Below are 25,162 nucleotides of genomic sequence, written 5' to 3'. Positions count from 1 at the left end.
TGGACTGTATGTAGCCCACCAGGCTCCTCTGTCCATGGAATTCTCCAAGTAGCCATTCCCTTCTCCAGGGGATCTTACCAACACAGGGATCACATCCAGGTATCCTGCATTACAAATGGATTCTTTACCATCTGAACCACTAGGGGCCCCACTTCTGAGAGATGATTAAAATGTAATGCTATAAAAAAAAAAAATGTAATGCTATAAGTAGTTAGAAGCTCTCCAGCATTTCAGGACCAATCCTCCACCACCCCACTTCCCTGAAGGCTATTTTACTCACAATCCAAAGTGAGGAGGTACTCAAAATTCACTTCAATGTTAACTTGCTCCAACATTCAAGGCCAATAGACAAAATAACCAAAAAGAATACATGTTTAGCAGTGATTCCATACAAGGACAATAACCTAGAATATACTTGTGTACCATGAAGACAAGTTAAATATGACCATGAAAATCCTAAATACCAAACCTGCTGACTTTTGCATCTTTAGATTGATCACTTCCAGACTGTAACATGGAGACTTTCACAAACAGTGTCCTTGTGGGTTTATTTTGTTGTGCTTCCCCTGCCCAAAACTGAAAAACAGTTGAAACAAAACCCCATCTGGGCTAGTGAAGAATAAATTTCCATATAATTACTTGGTTCCATGAGCCAGACTCTTCTCTCATGTAACTCAATGGCATCTGCCCCTGAGGAGTGCTGATTCACCAGGTGCCCTTGAGTAGCCTTCTTCAAGGCTTTCAAACAGGTAAGAAGTAGAATGTCAGGATCCTACGGATGAATCCCAGAGAATAAACCCAGAGGCTGTAAAGCTTAATGATCAGAGCCCTGTTTATCCCAACTAAGGAATAACCCTTAGTTGAAATGTGCACTTTTCTCAAAACAGAAATATAAACATTATAGTGTTAATGGGAATTATGTGGTTTCAATCCTAGAAAGAGTCTTTATGAGTCTTTTCAATCCTAGAAAGAGTGCCTCTCTCCATAAAGTTTAAAGATATACATAGATTCAAACCTCTTCCTTTGAAAACAGTTTTAAATTAGATTCACCCAATTCTCATTTTTCACATTGGTTCTCTGTGTTCTGAGTCTCTCTGCTTCTTAAATGCCCCTATTTCATACCTACCACATTCCCCACCACATTCATACCTACCACAGAATGTTCAAACTACCACACAATTGCACTCATTTCACATGTTAGCAAAGTAATACTCAAAATTCTCCGAGGTCATAGAAAAAGCAAGAGAATTCCAGAAAAACATCTACTTCTGTTTTATTGACTACACCAAAGCCTTTGACTGTGTGGATCACAATAAACTGTGGAAAATTCTTAAAGAGATGGGAATACCAGACCACCTTGCCTGCCTCCTGAGAAACCTGTATGCAGGTCAAGAAGCAACAGTTAGAACTGGACATGGAACAACAGACTGGTTCCAAATAGGAAAAGGAGTATGTCAAAGTTGTATACTGTCACCCTGTTTATTTAAATTATATGCAGAGTACATCATGAGAAATGCTGGGCTGGATGAAGCACAAGCTGGGATTAAGATTGTCAGGAGAAATATCAATAACCTCAGATATGCAGATGATACCACCCTTATGGCAGAAAGCTAAGAGGAACTAAAGAACCTCTTGATGAGGGTGAAAGAGGAGAGTGAAAAAGCTGGCTTAAAACTCAGCATTCAAAAAAATTAAGATCATGGCATTCAGACCCATCACTTCATGGCAAATAGATGGAGAAACAATGGAAACAGTGACAGACTTTATTTTCTTCATCTCCAAAATCATTGCAGATGGCAACTGTAGCCACGAAATTAAAAGACGCTTGCTCCTTGGAAGAAAAGCTATGACAAACCTAGACAGAGACATCAATTTGCCAACAAAGCCCCATATAGTCAAAGCTATGGTTTTTCCAGTAGTCATGTATGGATGTAAGAGTTGGACCATAAAGAAGGCTGAGTGCCCAAGAACTGATGCTTTTGAACTGAGGTGTTGGAGAAGACTTTTGAGAGTCCCTTGGACTGCAAGAAGATCCAACCAGTCCATCCTAAAAGAAATCAGTCCTGAATATTCATTGGAAGGACTGATGTTGAAGCTGAAGCTCCAATACTTTGGCCACCTGATGCAAAGAGCCAACATATTAGAAAAGACCCTGATGCTAGGAAAAATTGAAGGCAGGAGGAGAAGGGGACAACAGAGGATGAGATAGTTGGATGGCATCACCGACTCAATGGACATGAGTTCTAGCAAACTCTGGGAGATGGTGAAGGACAGAAAAAGTCTTGCGTGCTGCGTGCTAGGGTCGCAAAGACTCAGACATGACTTCGTGAACAACAATAACCATATTCCCTAGGTGGCACACTCCCATTTTTTCACTTTCCATTATTTTCCTTGCTTATTTTCCCTGATACTTGTTTTACTGCCTTCTCTGCTGCAGTTTACATCTGCTCTTACTGTCATTTGGAATCCTGCCTCGTTCCTGGCAACAGCGTCCACTTTTCCCTCTGAGAAACACTCCCTTTCCCACTCACCCTTCACACATACCTCCAAGGAAGGGATGTGATTCAGGCCTGGATGATCTAAGCAACCCCATCCCTGCCACAGTAAGTATTTCAGAGGCAACTCAATTAGAGTCAATGAAACTCAGTGAGATTGTGCTAGAAATCTTAAAGAGAGATACATGACCTTTCCCATCCAATTTAAACCTAAAAAGATGCAGATCCAGAAATGCTGACAGCTATGTCACCACCATGGGGAGCCTGAGGATGAAGTCTGGTGAGAGATGATAATGTCTTAGAGTGGAATAGTAACAAGGGAGATTAGATATGAGCAGATTCAAGAACTTGATTATGGGTGGATATGGTGGGGACAGGGAGGCCTGTTGTGCTGCAGTCCATGGGGTTGCAAAGAGTCAGACATGACTGAGAAACTGAACTGAACTGAAATGGATATGGTGGGTAAGGAGGGAGGGAACCGTCTGGTGACTAATGGGTAGCAGTGTCCTTCCCCCAGGAGAGGGCGCCAAGTCTGTGAGGTAAATCATGGACTCCGTTTTGGATGTATTGAGCATATCGGACTACAGGACAAACAGGATATGTAGCCAATAACCATTTGCTCTGGGGCTTCCCGGATGGCTCAGTGGGAAAGAACCCACCTGCCAATGCAGGAGATGCAGGAGACTGGGGTTCGATCCTAGGGTCAGGAAGATCCCTTAGAGGAGGAAATGGCAACCCACTCTAGTATTCTTGCCTGTAAAACTCCATGGACAGAGGAACCCGGCAGGCTATAGCTCACAGTGTGGGGAAGAGTCAGACATGATTGAGCAACTATTTGCTCTATGGATTGAACTGAGACACTCTCCAATCCTCGTCAAGAACTCCTCTCGGGCATTATTTCTTACCTCAGGGACAAATGAGATCAGCATAAATTGGCTATCTTTGAAACATTATAATAATCAAAGACCTCTGTCCACTGAACTTTCCTCCATTCCCAATCTCTTTACTAGTATGAATTTTCTCAGTACTTGATCTCTTTCTCTGACCAACCTCTAATTAACACAAATCAACTGATAAAAATGAAATAAGGACCTACTAGAGTTAACACTCAAGTTGTTGACAACTCCAAAAGAGACCTTCATGATCCTAACTTTTAACTGCCTGATAAACACTAAAAACCGCAAAGATGCTGAAATCTGTCTAGTGATGTCTGCCACCAGTTGAGGAGAAGGGAGCTTTTCTGTCAATGGCGGGTCTCCTTACATTCACAGATGGAGACGTATGACCAGCTTTGGAGCCACTGGTCCCAGATGGTTCCTTTTCACATAACAGTTGTCAGACCACTTGGAGACTCCACTTACAAAAACCCTCTCAGTATTGGTCATACAAGTAGCTCAATTGTATATATTATCAGAATAACCTCTTAACAACATCAGGATATCATCAGAACAACAAGATTAAACTTGGCTATAACTGACCTGGGCTCTTATTTCTTTTTACTTCTTTGTCTGTGTTGCCTCACTCCACTTCCACAAGCACAACTTGCTTGGTTAGTTTACTTTGTCCCTGCCACAAGTGGTGTTCAGGCAGAAGCCATTCCTGAAATATAATTTCTATCTCCAGACTATCCGAAAGTATAAACTCCCTTGCTGATTCTAAATGAAGATGTCTGAAAATAAAACCATACACTTGACTTCATAAAAATGAAATATGGATTTACTATTTATAGAGCAAATGCTCAAGCTGTTGACAATAAACTGTCAAATGGACTAATAATCTGATTGTGTGTGTGTGTGTGTATGGTAAGAAGTAAGAAAGTCTGGTGGAAAGGAAAGTGCCCAGTGAATCAGGAGATCCACAGAGTCCTCAACTCAGTTCTGCCAGCGCTTAACTGCAGATACGTTCCTAGGCTGCTCTATGCCTCTGTTTATTTTTGTGTTAAAGTCAGAGGACAATGAATCCCATGCATTCTTCTCCATAAGAGAAAACAATTATATAGAGCATCCATTCAATATATTTTTTAAAATAGAAGGATTTGGATTTTTGTAAAACTGTGGTTAATTCACCTAAGCACATTCCTTGAAATGTTATCAACAAATGGGTCTTAATGAAAGAGAAATTTAACTGACAATAAGGGCAAGATGGAAAAAGTGTCCTTCACTGCCTCCAGCAGCAGCAACAGCACAAAACTGTCCCAGGGCTAAGTGTTTGACATCCAGATATTCATGTGCTTGAAGCAACGAGGTAATATGGACACCTGGGTGGGTCGATCACAGTTTTGATCTTTGGTCTGGTGCCAACATTGCCAATGGTCTCTTCACCAAAAGGGAGTTAGTACAAAATCAGTCTGCCATTGAAACTTCCACTAGAAACTCACCACTCTTTACTTCTAAGACACAAAACAGTTTAACACAGATGGCTGTGTCTCTTTTGTTCGTTTTATGACTGATACTGTCCAGAGTTACTGGAAACCTCAGTTTTTAAAGGAAGAGGGAATGAGTATTGGTACTTTTACATCCTTTGTTAATGTCAAGAAACTCAAGCCACATATTTTTTAATAATGAGAATCTGGATCAAGTTCAATGTATAGTTCAAAAATATATTCCAATTAAACTATTTAATAGTCTTGGCTTTTCCTCTAGCACCATCTCACCACCATATGTATCCAATAATTCTATGCTCATTTCCCCCCATCAGTATAAAACAAGACTCAGTGAATAAGGGTGACATCTTGCTCCTCAAGTTCAGTTTCTCTTAAACCATTGTTTCCCATGTGTCAATAATAAGTCTTCAGATGGATAAATTTTCAACAGAAGCATCATGAACCCCGCTAAGCTGCACACCTTAGCAATGCAGGTTCCCTTTCAGCTTCCCCATGCCTACTACACCTGCCCAGCAGTTCCACATGCTGGTGATATGCAGGTAGCCATCCCCAACCACTACTCCACATCTGTATCCATGCCCATATCAGGTGACTGTGCTCCAAGATTTAATCAGAGGGTGACCCTGCCTACCTGAGCCACAGTGCCACCAAGTGATCTCATTCATTATTCATTAAGTACTTCCTGGGTGCCAGGCCCTGGGGTAGGTCTTGGGGACACAGCAGTGAACACAATGTCACCACCCATGCCTGCTCTCAGGAACTGAGAACCACCCTTCCTTCAGGAACCACCCTTCTCATACCAGCCTTCATAATACAAACGCCTGCTCAGCTAGGGCTTGGAAAGTCAATGGGCAAAACAAAGGCAGATAAGCAAGGAGACACCTCAGAAATAAATAGGGTCAAGTAAGTGTCTCTGCATGACAGCTTCATTTATAAAGCATGTTTATGTAAATGGCCTCACAAACACACACACACACAAAATCGTCACTCTTTGGGATAATTATCCCTTTTTGAGATGAGGAAATGGATTCAGAAGTAACTTGCCCAGGTTATATAGAGAGTTTAGTGACCATCAGTCAAGATGAAGGCCCAAATTTCCTAACTGCCATAAACCTCTGCCATTGAAGGGCCATGAAGGCACCAAAGCATCAGCAACATCCTGAATATATATTGATAGCCTCAGAAGGAGCAAGATGCTTCCAACAAATGGCTTCCATTTCTCCTCCATTTATTCAAAAAGGAAATAAAGGGATTACCTTGGCAGTCCAGTGGTTAAGACTCTGAACTTCCAATGTCGGGGGTGTGGGTTTGATCCCACATGCCATATAGCATGGCCAAAATAAAATAGGCCTACTTGTTCTCTCATAGTAAAAAAAGCAATATAAAATAAAACAACAAAAATTTTTTTAAAGAGATGGATATTCTGGACCACCTGCCTCCCCAGACCCCTGTGAAGATGAATGGTCTAATCATGTTATGAATAAATCATCAGAACAGCAATATTTCCTGTCTCTGGTGTGCTTTCTTCTCTGGTATTGATATGAGGGACATAGGGGGTAAAGACAATGACAGCGATGATGATGACAATGACAGAAAGCACATACTGAGGGCTTGCTGTGTTTTTAAGTGCATTATCTCATTTGATCCTTACATGAATTCTATTATAGTCTCCCATTATGCAGATAAGAAAAATAAATGTCAGAAAGGATAAGGGACTTGATCAATGTCACCAAGCTAGCAAAGAACAGTGATAAGAGCCTAACCCAAGTTGTCTGACTCCAGAACCTATGCTTTTAATCACTATCTCATCTTAAAGCCTGAGGGAGTTCAGTAATTCACATAATAAAACTTAATTCAGTGTGCAGACTGCTAGAACCTCCCTGAGAAGGGGGTGAAATATAATATGTTATCAAGTCCTAGAAGGGACTCCTATATCACTGAGCCATAATTTAAAAACTAGGACTCTATTAATAGCAACTATTTGATAGAATGAGTTCAAACTAATTTTGATCACTGTCACTTTGACACAAGAGGAGGCTGGAGAGGAAGACTCATTAAGCGTCTGACATTTGGGAAACTTTCACTTGGGTGACCCGGTGAATGGGTGCTGCCCCCAGGAGAGCCAGTGGTCAGACTGAAAAGAGGAGGTGAAATCAGCCCACGAGCCTGTTCACATGGCCACAGGCTTCCCAACCTGAGAAGAGAAGGGAGATTAGAAATCGGATGAAAAGCACAAAGCAGTGGAAGAAAAATGTCTACGCTGCCCATCCACTTGAGATGGGTGCGGCTCCACACCAGCAAAACAGGAGAAAGGACAAGTTGGAAGATTCAAAGGGGCTTGCAGCAGCCCCCTCCTCACTGTCAGGCTTGAGTGATTCATTCCCACTGTCTGGGGCTAAGTTGTTTCTTATCTACAAACTAGAATAAGAAAACAGATAAGGCTGCCATGAGTAATAAGTGAAATTATTATTATCTCCAAATCTCCACCCCTGGGCTCCCTGGTGGTTCAGTTGGTAAAGAATTTGCCTGCAATGCAGGAGACCCAGGTTTGATCCCCTGGAGAAGGAAATGACAACCCACTCCAGTATTCTTGCCTGGAAAACCCCATGGACAGAGAAGCTTGGTGGGCTACAGTCCATGGCGTCACAAAGAGTCAGACACGACTGAGTGACGAACACTTTCACTTTCCAAAGCCTAAGGGCTACATGAATGCTTAGTGATAGAAACAATCATCTCACCACCATTGTGATCATGAACATAACCTTGCTTCGGGAAAAGGGAGAGGGATCTGGAGCTGCCAGGTAAAACACTGCCTCTGAAACCAGCTTATTTGCACAAGTGGTGATGCTCTGGTTATTTACGGAGCTATCTAGTACTCTTCGTTCCAGGAGAGTCCATGTAACTCGTGGCTTGGCTCGGGGCCAGCTGCGCTATATTCAGTTCAGCTCCCACTCCCTCCCCCGCACAGTCTCTAAGCAGAGGCCTTGCCCAGGGCTTTACCTTGCTGCTTTTGCATGGTGGTGAAATCTTCAAAGGTGAGTGTGCGCACAGGGGGTCTCCAGAATGCATAAGTCTCCATGATGGCTTCCAGTCCAGTTCTACAGAGAGAAAAGCCAGCAAGTTGTTAAATAATCCCCAGAAATTCACTGACTTTTAAAAAATAATCCTGAGGTGGTTTGGCGACAATCAGTATACGCATAAGAACTGAGAGATGTCATCACTGGGGTGGAAGAGCACAGGTACAGATGTTGCTAGACTACAGGAGAAAGAAGAAATTAACCCAATTCAGATTATCTGCAAACAAGTCACAGCTACGATAGAATTTCACTCTGACCTTTCTTCAGAGAAGGTTTAGTCTGCATGAAAAATACATGTTAAATGTTAAAGGTCAAGGTCCCTGGATATCATGAACAGATCTGAGCAGAGAGCAGCAGTGACCATTTCTCTACCACAAGACAGTGTCATCATCATTACCACAGTGCACTGATACAGTCTGCCCCAGAGTCAACTCCATCACCAGGTATGTGGAGTCAATGAAACTGTCATATTGCTGTGCCTTTAAAGGCTTCTTAAACCAACCAAGACAAGCAGGGTAATAGAAATAGAAGGAGAGAGAAGTGATTGAATACACTTCAATTTCTGCTGCAACAGGAAATGCCTACTTGAAGGCACAACAAGTGTTTGGTCCCTACAAAAGGACCAATACATTTCTGCAAATATTTATCTGCATTCTGTAATATAATAACCTAAGTGGTCTTTGACAGTCATATACTTGGGACTTCAGGAACATCCAATATTTTTATAATATATTACTTTAAGGCTTCTGCTTCACTGATACTGGAAATTCCATTAATTGAACTATGTGCACACTGCCTAGTTTATCCTTCAATAAATTCTATTATATATATATATGTATGTATCTTTAGGGCTTCCCTGGTGGCTTTGTGGTAAAGAATCCACCTGCCAATGCAGGAGACAGGGGTTCAATCCCTGGGTCAGGAAGATCCCCTGGAGAAGGAAATGGTAACCCACTCCAGTATTCTTGCTTGGGAAATCCCATAGACAGAAGGAGTTTGGCGGGCTACAGTTGGCGGGGTCCAAAAAAGTCAGACACGACCTAGCAACTAAACAACAACAATATATGAGATTGATGGACATTGTTTTAACATAATTATCCAGGCTATCTGGATTATCTTAAACATATTGCTGCTGATATTCCATATCCTCAAAAGAGAATATTGGTTGGAGCTTTGTTTACAGCTTTGAAACACAGCTTCTGATTATTCACTCTTTAAAACTAATTGTTTCACTTCCAGCTACATGCAGGCAGGGGAAATTCAGGCAGAAGAAGGTAGAAGAAAGTTAAAGAAGATTAGGGAGCATAAATCCTTTCATTGCAAAGTCACTGGAAAGGAACACGGTGTCCCTTCCTGGAAAAGATACGCTTTCCTCTTGAGATGCAATTTACACTGCCTGGCCTCCCTAGGTAATACATATCCAGCGTTCTCTTCAGTCCAGCACAGCAAGAATAATGTGAGAAGCTTTACATTAAGTGGGAACAAATATCCTTCCCTAATAAATGATTACAAGATCCCCTGAGGTTCTTCTCTGATGAGCTGCTGATAAACTGATTGACTCTTTGTGTTGGAAAATTTCCTCTCTGAACTGGCCATACTTGCACAGTTAACTTTCTAAAGTCTTCCCTGGAATCTTGGAGGCTTTAAATACACCAATGTTGGCAAATCAAACTCTGTATTTTTAGAAGAGGTTGAGAGGAGAGGGTGTTGCATGGTGTTTATTAGCTGTTAATCTGTTAAAAGTAGGAATAGAAGACATCTCCACATAGTCACCGTACATTAATGCTGAATACAGTACATGAAACTATTTGTGGAGAGAAACAGTCCAGGCAATTAGGGAGTTCAGAATAATAAGAGGATAGGCAGATAAAGCCATGCTGAGCCTTGATGAACATAAAAAATAGAGAGGCCAGGCTTAGCTCTTACTGCCTTGTTTTGGAATGTTGGGGGCTCACCAGAACATCTTAGGATTCTCTTTAATGGCATGAGAAGCTCACTGAAAATGGCCAAAGTCTCTATTGTTCCACCTCCTATTCCATTCTTCCAGCAACATGTACCAATGATGGGGACAAAATACTAGTTCAAGGACAAAGAACAGTTCCTTCTCACTTCATAATAAAATGATAGAACACTGTGAAGAAGTCATAATACACTGGTATACTGCCAATGATATATTTATTGAAGGAATAAAAAATGAACATTAATTTTATTTACATAACAGGCAAAAAGGGCAAAGGTATTAATAATTTTATTTAAGTAATTAACTCTAAAAAGGATAGCAGACATTCATCCATTATCCAAATCGAAAATCTCCTCCCTATGTTACCATCTTAGATGGAGAGCTATCTAGCCTCGGTCTGAGTATTTCCCAAGGAAAATATATAGTTTTGTGACAGATCTATTAGAAAGGTCTTTCTGACCTTGAGCTGAAATCTCTGATGTAACTTTTCCTTGTTAAAAAAAATAAACATTTTTAGTTTTAAAAAATAAACATTTTATTTTGGAATACTTTTAGATTTATAGAAGTATCAAAGATAATACAGAAAATTCCAGTGTAACTGATGTAACTTTTACCCTCTGGTTCCATTGTTGTTGTTATTGTTGTTGTTTAGTCACTAAGTCTGTCCGACTCTTCTGCAACCCCATGAACTGCAACCCACCGAGCTCTTCTGTCCATGGGATTCTCTGGGCCAGAATACCAGAACGGGTTGCCATTCCTTTCTCCAAGGGATCTTCCTGACCCAGGGATGGAACTGGCATATCCTGCATTAGCAGGCAGATTCTTTACCACTGAGCCACCTGGGAAGCCCCTGGTCCTATTGTGTTGTATGCTAAGTCATTTCAGTTGTGTCCAATTCTTTGTGACCCTGTGGACCATAGCCTGCCAGGCTCCTCTGTCCATGGGACTCTTCAGGCAAGAATACTGCCAATGGGTAAACAGTAAGAGTGCCAGACACCTTCCATATACTCATCAGGAAAAGCTTCCCCAGCTCTTAGCATGATGTACAACATGCCACATATGGACGTGCCCACGGTCCATCCAGTTCACGTGTCTGTCCCAAGGAGAGTTTTTCTGGTGGTGAATTTGGGGTTGGGCATGACTACCAAAAACTAATAGCTGAGTCCATACATTCCTAACCACACTTTACTGATGTGCTGTGGATCTATCTCTTATAGATTCATCCTAGACCTCACTGAATCTATTTATATATTCAGATTGGGTCTCTTTTTAAAAAAAAATAAATCCTCTCTGTTTACTATGGGCTTCCCTGGTGGCTCAGATGGTAAAGAATCCACCTGAAATGTGGGAGACCTAGGTTCAATCCCTGGGTCGGGAAGATTCCCTGGCAGAAGGCATGGCAACCCACTCCAATATTTTTGCCTGGATAATCTCCATGGACAGAGGAGCCTGGTGGGCTACGGTCCATGGTGTCACAAAGAGGTGGATATGACTAAGCACAAGCATAGTTATTGTTTACTATATGCCACATCATATCTGTCTTCAGATTTCACTAAGTTTTATTGTATAGATCAAATTGTTCAAAAGCAGTATTTTGTTTATTTATCAGGATTTGGTAAAGTGCCGCAGCAAGGTAAGTATTAGCTATTTCACTTTCCACCATATTTTTTAAAATTTATTTTTGGCTGCCCTGAGTCTTCATTGAAGCACATTTGCTTTCTCTAGTTGTGGAGAGGAGGGGCTACTCTTCCGTTGTGGTGTGTGAGGCTTCTCATTGTAGTGGCTTCTCTTGTCATGGAGCATGGGCTCTAGGGCTTGCGAGCCTCAGTAGTTGTGGCACGTGGACTTAGTTGCCCCTCAGCATGTGGGATCTGCCCCAATCAGGGATCGAACCCATGTCCTCTGCATTAGCAGGCAGATTCTCAACCACTGGATCACCAGGGAAGTCCCACAACCATGCTTTTCTATGTCTCATACTTAGCACAATGCCTTTTACATGGCAAGATTTCAATTTATATGTATTAAATTAATAAATAAAGGAATCATTTTTATTATTTATTTATTTAATATTTATTACTATTTTTATTACTGAGTCACTATTTCCCAACCTTTAACCAGCATTCATTTTTCTAAGCCTAAAACAGGAAAACAACTTGATATCCAGTCAAGACTCTGAAGACAGAAAGAATTCTCTAGTACCAGAGATGGGAATTGCATCTACATATGGCTGTTTGTGTCTTTCTTGACTCAGGTCCCAGAGAGGTTTCAGTTTTTCTTTGATTTCTTCTGTTCTGGTCATAGAATTTCTAACCTTCAACAGATTCTGAGTCCCCTAGCACAGGACAGTCATTTCTACCCTCATCTTCTCTTGTAAGAATCCTTGCCAACTACCCATTAACATCTTCAGCCACTTGGATGTCTATTCAAAGTTTATGCTAAGCAGTGACATGTTGTTTACTTATTCATCATCATTATATCCCAGTTTTCAAAACTTCATCTCAAGGGTTTTAAAAGTGAATTCATTCTCTAATGGATAAAAAAAAGTAGTCTTAGGTAACCTACATGTCATAAACATGTTCCACATGGTGGGCCTCAAAGGGTCTGCTAAACACCAGAGACCTGATGTCATCTCTGAAGCTTCCAATCAAAGATGATCAAATTGGCAAGTGTCCCCGTCTTGCTTACTTTCCCCTCTTTGCTCCGGTGACAACAGAGACCATATCTAAACCCCCTTTGTTCAATCGTTTGGCTGTAATCACCTCTCTGATTTCCAGGCCTGTCCTCTTTAGACATTTCCGTCTGCTCACTGGCCAAGCCAATAGCATGCACTGAAGAGGAGGGAGACAGGGAAAGCGAAGAAGCAAGTCAAAGAGCTCTTCTGTAAATTGATGATGCCTTGAGAGTCAACTGATTTGGAAAAACAGTCAAAGTGAAAAGAAATAGTCTTCCAATCTTCTCATTCCAAAAAAAAAAAAAAAAAAGTGAGACCATCCTTTTGAGGTTTATCAAATATTTGATGATTATAATAACTACAACTACATTCATAACCTGTTAGATAACACACCTATGCATAGTTTCTGTTTTTTATTTATCTTCAGATAGAAAACTATTTTTTATGTTTCTTTCATTTATTATCTTTGTAATTCTGACATCTTAGTCTTTGCTGGTGATTCCATTAATAAGGGGAACTTATACTAGGGATTGTTAGGATCACTGATCAGCTGTCAATAGAAGATGGTCAAGGACTAAGGGAAGTCTAATGAGATGGGGTCTTGAAGTCAAAAAGAGGTTATTTAATCAGGAAAACAATTATGTGCTAGTTTCAAGAGATATAAAGGCAAAAAAACACCCCCAGGGTCTTTACCCTCAAGGAGAATTCTGCTCAACAGAAAGATAATGACATGTAAATTACTGATTTCTGAACTGTGTGACACATGCTATACTGGAGATATGTAGAAGATGCCATGAGGCACTGAGCAAGATGTCTTGAATACACCTGGAAAACTCAAGGGTAGGGGGGTGTTCCATAAAAGGCCAGTTATTTAAGCTTAATATTATAGGGCACTCAGCAGCTTTTCACACAGATAAGAGGAAGAAAGAGCTTTCTCAGTAGAATTAGTAGTATATGCACGGACTTGGAGGCATGGAAAAGAAGATGTATTCTAGGAACTGAAAATAGTTCAGGGTGACTGGAGCTCCAAGGGCAAGATGAGGGAGGTGGAGGATGTGGGGGCTGGACACCGTGAGTATTTATTCCATGTTAGGTCGGACACAACTGAAGCAACTTAGCAGCAGTAGCAGCAGCAGGTTCTTGGCTTATATCCCATGGCCAATACTGTGCTTCAGAACTCCTTTCCTTTCTCCTCCTGTTCCAACATTTGTGGTACATATACACCATGGAATATTACACAGCCGTTAAAAAGAATTCATTTGAATCAGTCCTAATGAGATGGATGAAACTGGAGCCCCTGATACAGAGTGAAGTAAGCCAGAAAGATAAAGAACACTACAGCATACTAACACATATATATGGAATTTAGAAAGATGGTAATGATAACCCTATATGCAAAACAGAAAAAGAGACACAGAAATACAGAACAGACTTTTGAACTCTGTGGGAGAAGGTGAGGGTGGGATGTTTCAAAAGAACAGCATGTATACTATCTATGGTGAAACAGATCACCAGCCCAGGTGGGATGCATGAGACAAGTGCTCCGGCCTGGTGCACTGGGAAGACCCAGAGGAATCGGGTGGAGAGGGAGGTGGGAGGGGGGATCGGGATGGGGAATACGTGTAAATCTATGGCTGATTCATATCAATGTATGACAAAACCCACTGAAATGTTGTGAAGTAATTAGCCTCCAACTAATAAAAAAAAAAAAAGGTTAATAATAAATAAAAAATAAATAATAAAAAAAAAAAGAAAAGACACAAAATCAGAATGTTCTGTTTTTTCAAATCTAATTACCACATGTCAACTTTCTAATCCTTTTTCTTAGACTGTCCTTGGTCCACTGTGGTCAGGTCAAACCTTCCACATGTCCTTCTCCTTCACTAGATCTGAAATTTTCTCCTATATTAAGATTCCTCAGGGTATTTGTTCTCCAGGGATAGTCTTAAAGACCTCCCAATGAAGGTCTGCAAATTGGCAAAGAAGCCATCATTCAAAACTAGGAATAAAACTACCATATGACCCATCAATTCCACTACTGGGCATATACCCTGAGGAAACTATAATTGAAAAAGACATATGTACCTGAATGTTTATTGCAGCACTGTTTACAACAGCCAGGACATGGAAGCAACCTAGATGTCCATTGACAGATGAATGGATAAAGAAGTTGTGGTACATATATACAATGGAATATTACTCAGCCATAAAAAGGAATGCATTTGAGTCAGTTCCAATGAGGTGGACGAACCTGGAGCCTGTTACACAGAGTGAAGTAAGAGAAAGACAAATATCATATATTAACACATATATATGGAATCTAGAGAGACGGTACTGACAATCCTATTCACAGGGCAGCAAAGGAGACACAGACATAAAGAACAGACTTTCGGACATGGGGCAGGGGCTGGCATGGGTAGGGGGAGAGAAGAGGATGGGATGAGTTGAGAGAGTAGCATTGAAACATATACATGACCTTATGCAAAACAGATAAAAAGCAGGAGTTTGATGTATGATGCAGGGAACCCAAAGCCAGTGCTCTGTGACAACCTAGAGGGGTGGGATAGGGAGGGGGGTAGGAGGGAGGCTCCAGAGGGAGGAGACATATGTATACCTATGGCTGATTCATGTTGATATATGGCAGAAGCCAACACAAAATTGTTAAGTAATTATCCTCTAATTAAAAATTTTTTTAAAAACCTCAGCTTTAGGTGTGCAATAAACACATCTACCTGATGAACTGGTACTTTACAATGGTTTGGAAGAACAGGTGGCCAATGGACAGATTTTAGAGTTGAGTTAAAACTGTTCCTTACCCAGGGATTTCCAACATGGGAGTGCTGTAACCACTTGGAGTCTGAGTAAGTAGAGTAATGCTAAATTACACAAGGCACAGATTAGCTTACTGGTTAAGAGTACAAGGTCAGGAGCCAGGCTGTTGACCAGGGTTCCAGCTGCAACCCTGCCACTTAACTGGTGCAACCTTGCCAAGTTATATAACCTCACACTCCTAAAGCTCCCTACCTGTAAAATGGAGATACTATTACTCCCTCTTAATTGTTACTTAATAAATGCATACTGATTAGGACAAAATATTTCAACACAAGAGAGAAAATACAATAAAAGCATGAGGACCACTGGTCTAACTCAAGTAATAGAAATCCCACCATCTGCTCAGGTTGTGATATGGAACAAGAGAAAATATTCTTACTTAACTGGAATACAAAGTTTTGTCAGCCCTCTGGTTCTGGATTGAATGTGGAAGGACCCGTATGTTACCTAATTTCGTTTCTCATTCTCTCCTCTAAGAACCAAAAAAATGTGTCCCTCAAGCCTCTGTAGGCCTCATTATCTTGAAGATATTTCAGACTCCAATATGTTAGCCATTAAACAGACGTCACTCTGTTAGATGACACCATCGCTGGGAAAGAGCCATAGATAATAAAACAACTGCCAACTTTCTCTGGCAAACCCACATGGCCAAGAGGACAATAGGGGGAAAGATTCATGACAGAGGAGGGAGAGCAAACAACAAGGCAGGGAAAAATGTTAAACACTGGCTGAAAGACCGTAAACCCGGGGACGCGAAAAACAGCTATGGCCTGGATGAACAGGAGGAGTCTGGCAAGATGTTGCTGCCAGAGTCCACTATGAAGCCAGCTACCTTCAGCTGCAGATGAAGCAACGCCTACCAGGGAGTCCAGCACTGATCGCTTCCATAGTTCTGTTGAATGGCACCCACGCCAGGGATAACAAAAGAGTGTACAAAATCTCCAGGGGCTAGTGAGCTGCCAGGAACGAGCAGGATGAGATTGGCTGGAAAAATACAGCCAATGGCTCAAGGAAGAACAAACAAAAACTATAGGAATTTAAAGTGAGGGAAACACTTGCAAAGTCGTCCTGACTGAAAGGAAGGCAAGTGGTCAGCTCCTTGGCTCTAAGCTTACCTTCAGGAGTGACGAGGAATCAGAGGTGGACAGGGGCAAGTGTGTCTGCTGACTGGCAAGTGATGCCTGTCGGAGGAGTGTGACACCATTCTCTGGATGCTGTCACTGGCAGATTTGCCAGCTCTAAAAGCAACTACCTCATTGTACTCAGTCTTGCCATCAGTAAAATGGGAAACTCTATACTGATACCAATCAGCTCTGAGGTAAAAGTAGAAAACTTGGACCACAGATACTCAATGAAATGATTACTACTACTATTTATATACTTAGGATTTGAATGCCTAGAAATAAATATACAAGGTTGAGCTGCATGAAATAGCTAGTATCTCACCATTTTGACCTACAACTAAGGAAATTTCATATGTTCAGATTAACAGATAGATAAGTGTGTACACAGTATTTGAGATACTTGGTCATACTAGAGAGCTCTACTAACAGATTTTAACTGAGACCCACCTGCACCTTAACTCCCAAAGCATAGTTTCTTTCAGAGGATGTGGCCCTGGGGCTAACCTTTTCCCCTTTTTCCTCCTGTTAACTTTCAGCACTCGAATTCCTCATCTCACAGTCCTCTTTCATGCCAGGAAATGGCTTTTCATTCAGTGAACATGGCCTTGGGACAGCAGCTGCTTAACTGGGGTGGGGGGGGGGTCCACAAAATAAAACTTTACTCCCAAATACTTTCCCCCACACCAGTAGAGATTCCTTCCTTTGGATTAAGTCTCAGCCTCATTAAGCATCCTCTTCCAGTAAACAGACACATCCATTCCCGTAAGGCAGTCAATGGTTCCATTTTTAGATTACCGTCCCCCAACACACGTAAGGGACACTAGGCACCAGGAAACACTACCACCAGCCATATTCCCAGAAAGCAGCAGTGCTTGCTGCAAACACTCTGAGAATCAGCTCAGACTCAGCACAGGCCCTGTTGTGTTCTTAGTGAGGGGCAACCTATTAAACTCGACATTAAAAAATACTAAGATCATGGCATCTGGTCCCATCACTTCATGGAAAATAGAAGGGGGAAAAAGGAAAGCAATGACAGATTTTCTCTTCTTAGGCTCCAAAATCAGTATGGACTGTAGTCATCAAATTAGAAGACGCTTGCTTCTTGGAAGGAAAGCCATGACAAACCTAGACAGCAAATTAAAAAGCAGACACATCGCTTTTCTGACTAAGGTCCATACTGTCAAAGCTGTGGTCTCTTCAGTAGTCATGTATGGATGTGAGAGTTGGACAATAAAGAAGGCTGAGAACTGAAGAATTGATGCTTTCAAACTGTGGTGCTGGAAAGACTCTTCAGAATCCCTTGGACAGCAAGAAGATCAAACCAGTCAATACTAAAGGAAATCAACCCTGAATACTCATTGGAAGGACTGACGCTGAAGCCATATTTTAGCCACCTGACACAAAGAGCTGACTGATTGGAAAAGACCCCGATGCTGGGAAAGACTGAAGGCAAAAGAAGAGGGTGGCAGAGGAGGAGATGGTTAGATAGCATGACAGATTCAACGGACATGAACTTGGGCAAACTCTGAGAGACAGTGAGGGACAGGGCCTGGCATGCTGCAGTCAATGGGGTCACGAAGAATTGAATAAAACTTAGTGACTAAACAACAACAATGCAGGCCCTATTGTGTTTTTAGTGAGAGGCAACCAATCAAACCAAGCTCCCCATAATATAGGGCCTGCGCCCTCTCTGACAGTCCCTGCCTTGTGGAATTTGAGTGTCCTGGTTTAAGCCTCCAAGGGCAAACTCCATCGAGACAAAGACACCCTCCCCAAAAGCTGCAACAACTCCCTGGGCTACAGAAGGGCAACTCCCAAGGGGACCTGTCATGGAAGCACAACAGTGCCAGCAAGGGGCATCTGGAGGAAACCACGTCACCTGGGACAATCCCCCTGTAGTTGTCTTAGACTGTACGGAAGCTGGGAGTATAGGCAAAGGCCAAGGTCAGAGACGGGATGAAGGCTGCTAACAGGGGAGAACCCAGAGTCACACAGTTCACACCACTTCTAAAACAAGTTCACAGAACCTTCATTCCATCGACAGGTCATAATTTCAATCCTCTCCTCTTTGTGTACGTGTTTACTTTGGAGGAAGTCCCTGGGAACTATATAGACGTTCCCAAACTTACTGAGGCTTTCTGTAAAATCTTATAAAATCCTAGCAGGAACAAGGTTTTCACTTTGGATGTTGGCTGAGACCTGCAGGGTCCTCTCTCCTGCTGCTCCTGTCTGTCCCCTTTCAAATACCAGGTCTCTGCCGTGGCAATGCTCCCTCTAGCTGCACACGTGGGCCCTCCAGGCATGTGGACACAGACCTCCCAGGCTGCTTCTTGACTATGAGACTCAGTGCAAAGACTCCTGTTTCTCTTCAGCCCCCTGACCGTCGTCTTCTCTTTGGACAGATTCCCATTGGGGTGGTCATCACCGAAGATGTCATTTGACCTCTCAGTTTGCTCCTGAGTGACCTTTCTCAACCAAACCTTACTCCGCTTGGGCTCATCTTCTGGGAGCCCGTCTTCCCTGAGGCTCACACCTCTGGAACTTGCTGGATATCCTCCTTCTTCAGGGAGCCAGGGAGCCCAAACACGCCCTCACTGTACAGGGCCAGTTCAAATGGCCTGAACATTGCTAATCTACAATTAAGCTAAATCAGTGTCTTATAGCAGCAGTCCATCTCAGATTTGAATTAAAATTGCCCTTAGTCTTTCCTACAAAGACTATTTATAGATTCACTCTTTCTTCCGTTCTTAGTGTCCAAAACCAGCTCCCCACTGTTGCTCTACCTGACTCATCCCTGGTTGGCCTAAGGCTTTCTTACTCCAGAGGTCCCAATTTTTAACTTCTCTGCCACTCATCAACTCTGTTTAATGTTTTGTAACTAAAGGAACAATTATTATTTTACTCTATATACCTGGTACTACATGAGGAAAAATATAAGAATAAGAACCGGAAAAACGTAGAGCCCCATATGCAAGGAACTTCATTCTAGCAGGGAACAGACAGAGCCCAGGAGCACAGATCACAAGACAAAACTTAACTCAAGCTAAGGGCATCTGTTTGCCCCCAGGAATAAGAAGGAGTTACTGCCTCCTCCTTATGAGGAATCTCCCAGAGGGGATGCTGGGTATTGCACCCTGGGTCTGGGCCTGCTAAAGGTAAATACATACTGATGCTTCCACCCAAAGCTGTATTTGGGCTACAGAATTTCTGAGAAATCTAGAAGGAAGAACAACAGAAATGAACAATCTCCCTCCCATTGTAGAGACAATACCTGGAAGCAAAATCTGTCAGTGTTTTCACTGCAAAAGGACTAGATGTCTACTACTCTTCTCCATAACATGAACACACACACACACACATACACACAAACTATTTGGTAGACACTTCTATTCAGGGACATAATTACATGTGAATGCAAAGTAGGAGCTCCATAAGTAAAGGTCAAAGGGCAGTGACCTTCTCACACTGTAGCGTGTGAATGATGCTTCCTAAAGAAGCAGGAGGAACCATGATGGGCTCTGATGATGTCACAGGGCTGACACAGTGAACTCACTGGGATTCCCATTGGGGTTCCAGAACACCCAATGGTTATCACCCCTTGTCCTCATTTGAACTCAGAGTAAATTTCTGAGAAAGACCTAGGAGCCTGATGCCATGGAGACCAAAACACCAGTTTTACTATTGATAAAAAGTATCTGGAGACGACAGCAGAGCTACGAAGGCTGAAAGAGTGTGCTGGAACCCCCTGAAATGAGTTGACTTCCTGCAGGCCTCCTCTGCTGGACTTACCACGCAATGGGAAGAGCCCAGATTGCATACTCTCTGCAGGCAAGCAGTCCTGAAGAGTTCTAGACTCAGCAATCACATCCGTCACCCTGGTTCCCAATGAGGGGAAGGAGAAAGTGATGGGGCTACAAGCCACGAATACTTCTCATAGACCTCTCCTTTCGTTCCAATAAGAATGGGAGGACTTCCCTGGTGGCGGCAATGGATAAGTATCTGCCTGCCAATGCAGGAGTCATGGGTTCGACCCCTGGCCCAGAAAGATTCCTCATGCTACGGGGGAACTAAGCCCATGCGCCACAACTACTAAAGCCCGTGTGCTCTAGGGCCGGTGGGCCACCACTCCTGAAGCTCTCATGACTGGCGCCTGTGCTCCACAGCAAGAAAAACCACCTCAGTGAGAAGCCCGTGCGCCGCAAGGAAGAGTAGCCCCGCTCTCTGCAACTAGAGAGAGCCCTTGCAAAGCAGTGAAGACCCAGCCAAAAATAAATAAGAACGGGAAATAAGTGTCCTCACAAGAGCTGCCTCAAGTCCTTCTCAGCCCTCAGAGGACGCTGCTGTCACCCAAGCCACGCTCCGTCACCCCAGCACTGTAGTGAGAGGTTTATGAGCCCAGGGAGACTCATGAGAGGCTTTTTAAGAGAGTGCAGTGGCAGCTGAGTCCTCCCATCTTTCCTCTCACACTCCCCTCTGGAACCTCAGGATCACACTGGGATTGATGGAGATCGACAAACCTAACGTGTTTTGGTTTGAGGTCTGGCAATTTCTGTAACTCCAAAGTATTCCACAAATGTTTTTGTGTTCTACAAAACCAAAAAACACTGGCCAAGCACTTTCCCTCCTAATTTTTAAGCCCATGTGTCTTTAAAGGAAATGTAATCCATATGTTTCGGGTACATTTCTATGCAACTCATCAAACCATGCACGTCTGTATGAGTCATCTGATGTCTAAAATGCATGGGGAAAATCATAGATTCTTAAGAACTCTGTTAGCACAAGAAAGGCCATCAATGAGCCACTGATTAGAAGGTGATGAACTAACTGGATTCTGGTGTTGGCATAGACCACCAGTTCCTGGAGATTTATAAATAATCCTCTATATCCTCACCCATCAATTTTCCCATCTGCCAAACGGCATTAATAATTCTTGCTGCCATCCTGCAGGCAGCCAGTAAGAATTAAAGTGTGGTTAACAGGCAATTTTGAGCTTCTTAAAGAGAAAATACAGGGACTCCTGTATTTGCCCCAACAAGTTTATTTTAGTCTAGCTTCCCAGAGAGCTGGAGGATGAGAATGGCTCCTACCTTCGCTAATTCATCCCAGTCCCTTCATGACACAGATGACTTCACTCTTGTCATATCACAGTTTCACCTGCGAGGGATGTTCAGCCCGACCTCCTGTCCTCTACTAGGGACCCCTGATTTACAGGGATATGGGGAGTAAATGGGGCTTTCTTTAGTGGCTCAGTCAAGAAAGAATCTGCCTGCAATGCAGGAGAGAAGGATCCCTGGGTTGTGAGGATCCTCTGGAGAGGGGGCATGGCAACCCACTCCAGGATTCTTGCCCGGAGAATCCCATGGACTGAGGAGCCTGGTGGGCTACAGTCCATAGGGTCACATTGAGTCGGACACAACTGAAGTGACTGAGCATGTGTGCGCGCACACACACAGAGGAAGTAAATGACAAAGTCATGGTGAATAATCTGCACAGACAGCCAGAGAATACTGGTTGATTTATTTGGAAAAGGGAAAGTTCTGGCTACTTGAGTAGGATCTTTAAGTAGAAGAATGATTTTTAGAGAAAGAGCTCTATTCTCCATATCTGTTGAATATAAAATAAGCAAGATTAAACTGCTAGCATGATAAAGCTTTAAGTGCACAGACTTTGATGTGAGGTGGACTTGGGTTATCTTCCCTACTCCCAGATTTACTGTGTGACATTAGGAAAGCTGCTTAAGCTCTCTGAGCCTGTTTCCTCATTGGTAACAAACAGGTTGCCTTAAAGATTAGAAACAATGTAAGTAAAAAGTCTGGAACACAGTAGTGTTCAATCACAGATAACTACTATAATTACTGATATTATTGAAAACAGCCTGCAGGTTTTAATACGACATAATGAAGAATTTCCATGCTATAAGAAATTAATGAATAAGACACTGACATGGGCTAATGAGGATCTCTAGTTCTATTTTCCTGGAGTTCTTACAAAGAAGAACAGTCCATCACTCAGGACAGACATTTGTCTGTCCTAAGCAGTAAGATATTCACCAGCCTTAAGGCAGACACAGGCCAACGCCAAATGATGTGTCAAGATCCTATCTGGCCTAGTGAGGAGACAGGAGAACCTCAGGACTTGAACTGAGCTGTTATCACAATTTTCTAACCAGAGATATATGCTTCAAGACACAAGGTCTTAATCTCAAGATTAAAGTGTGCCTCCAGTTTCCAGTGCAAGCTCTAATCCTGGTCAATACACCCTCTCTATTCTAATTTTCTCTTCTAAGTCACGCCTCTGAAAAACAAGGAATCCAATGGGAAGACAAAACAAAGGGAAAAAGGAGAAAAAAAGAAGGCATTCTTTGGAATGCCAAGAAGAAAATAAACATGAAATGCTGCTGAAGATACAAGGAAAGAAAGTAATTGGATACCTAAAGTCACCAGGATTGGTCTCTGGAGAGAGATGGTGATGTCTAGAGCAGAAATTCTTAACTTTTTGGACACAGATATTTTTTGAAAATTTGAAGAAAGCTATGGACCTCTCCCTAGAAAAATGCACACCTGGTCATCCACTCACAACTTTTCTTTCACTATCTGGTAACTCACAGAACCCCTGAAATGTGCATGGACCCCAAGTAAACACCTTAAACACCATAGAGGCTTCTTTATCAAAGGCCAGCTTTTATTTTGCGCTCCTCTTCACTAACAAGGTTCTCAAGAAGGCCAAGGCAGAGCCCCTAAAAGGGGGCAATAGGAAACAACTGACAAGCATGTTCTTGACTTGGCCGTTGGGCATAGAATAGAAACCATTCTTCACTGGCTACATTTCGAAAACAAAGGCTTTTGTCTTATTTTAAAGAGTCATTAACAGGAAGGTATTTTCCTTGGGCTAGTCCACTAACTGGGCTTCCCAGGTTGCACTAGTAGTAAAGAAGCCAGCTACCTGTCAATGCAGGAGACGCAAGAGACAGGAGTTCAATTCCTGGATGGGAGCATGGCAACTCACTCTAGTATTCTTGCCTGGAGAATCTCATGGACAGAGGAGCCTGGCAGGCTACAGTCTGTGGGGTCACAGTCGGACATGACTGAGCACAAGCACAAATTACAAAGAACTGAATAATTCAACCTTTGGGAGACAGCTTTTTGATTCTTGAACAACTACCCATATCTCTTGGCCTGCGTCAGTCTAGCATGCAAGTGTTCTCCAAAAAGCAGGAGTCAGAGCCACCAATGGGGCGTGGGGAAAATAATGCCATATAGAAAAGAAAGGTCAGTGAGTCTTGTCCAATTTGCTCACCTGTTTCTTCCAGAATCTCTGAATCCTTTAGCAAAAGGGTTTCGGTCAATTTTTAATCTGGTGATCTAGAAACAAACAAAAAATAGGATGAACTGTATTTATATTAACTGATTTCTTTTTCTGTTGCTCCTAGAAAGTTAACAAAAATCACCCAGTGAACAACAGCTGTTATTTTTATTTAACTTCCTTTTAGTTTGAGATTTAGATTGAAGTTGACATAGGACTTGGGCCTGGCACACAGATGTCTGACCCACCTGACCCACTTCTTCCTAAAAACCAAGGTCTTCCCAGTATGTGACTCTGTAAACTCTCTTCTGCTCACCTTCCTTGCCCCCAAATGGTGATAAATCATGTGCCCAGACAAACAAAGGTATCCAAATGGAAAACCGGACAATGGTCAGATACAAGACACACAGGAAGTACCTGAAAAGTACTTGTTGAATGAATGAATAAATGAATGAGTGAGCAAGTGAGTGAAGAATGAATGAATGGATTCAGTCAATCCAATCAGGTGCAATTAGACCACCAGACAACCTGCCTCAGCCTGACAGAACCAAATAATTGCCTGCATTTCCCATTTCACTTAAGCTGTGCCTTTTCTGCCTTTGTGTATTGCTCATCTGATATGACATAAAATGATCTTGTAGGCAACACAAAAAAGTAGCTAGACTTTTGTCAAGGCTGCACCCAAACAAAAATCTAGAAATGGGGGACGGGATGGGGCAGGATGCAGGGCATCTCACCCAGTTTCTTAAGTCCCATAAGTTAATCAAAAGAAACAAAGAAGCAGCTTCATAAGGCTGAGCAAATCCAGTGTAAGCAACTGTAAGCCAAGTTGGATGGGTCTTTAGGAGTCATGTGCTTCAACCACCACTCCACACAAGATCCCCCTCAACTTCATCCTATCCTCGTCCCCTCCCATTCTGCTTTGGTATATATTACCCTATTGCCTTCAGACCAGAACAGGCCTGACCAACAAATTCCATCTGTGCGCCTGTGTTTCTGCCTTTAACCTCTGTCATGGGAGGCATTTTGATATCTTCTGTCTGAACTGGATGTTAATGACTCACTACATTCAAACAACAGAGACTTAGAGGTGGGGCCTAGGGAGCTCAGGAAAGGAGGAAAGTCATCCTCGGTGGTAATTCTAGGAATAAGGAAATTTCATTTTTAAGATCATCTTCCCATTTCTTTTTTTTTAACCTTTTAAAAATTCATTTATTTTTTAAAATGTATTTTCAAATTCATTCATTTATTTTTAATTGGAGGATAATTTCTGTTCAATGTTGTGTTGGTTTCAGCTTTACAACAACACAAATCAGTC

At 42.3% G+C, this 25,162-nt stretch overlaps 1 protein-coding gene across 2 annotated transcripts in view; it reads right to left on the bottom strand.

Moving 5' to 3' along the window:
* Nucleotides 1–25,162, bottom strand: part of TBX15 (T-box transcription factor 15) — a 123,049-nt gene that overhangs the window by 6,459 nt on the left and 91,428 nt on the right. For both annotated transcript variants that reach the window (XM_043878996.1, XM_043878995.1), the window contains exons 6-7: nt 23,839–23,903; nt 7,879–7,976 (exon numbers count right to left, since the gene is read on the bottom strand). In XM_043878996.1, the coding sequence (XP_043734931.1) occupies nt 7,879–7,976; nt 23,839–23,903 (163 nt within the window). The remainder of the gene's footprint in view (nt 1–7,878; nt 7,977–23,838; nt 23,904–25,162) is intronic.

The sequence above is a fragment of the Cervus elaphus genome, chromosome 20 (genome assembly GCF_910594005.1).
Source record: "Cervus elaphus chromosome 20, mCerEla1.1, whole genome shotgun sequence".
Lineage (NCBI taxonomy): Eukaryota > Metazoa > Chordata > Mammalia > Artiodactyla > Cervidae > Cervus > Cervus elaphus.
The sequence above is the reverse complement of the archived record's forward strand: the minus strand, read 5'-3'. Positions and strand labels throughout refer to the sequence as shown.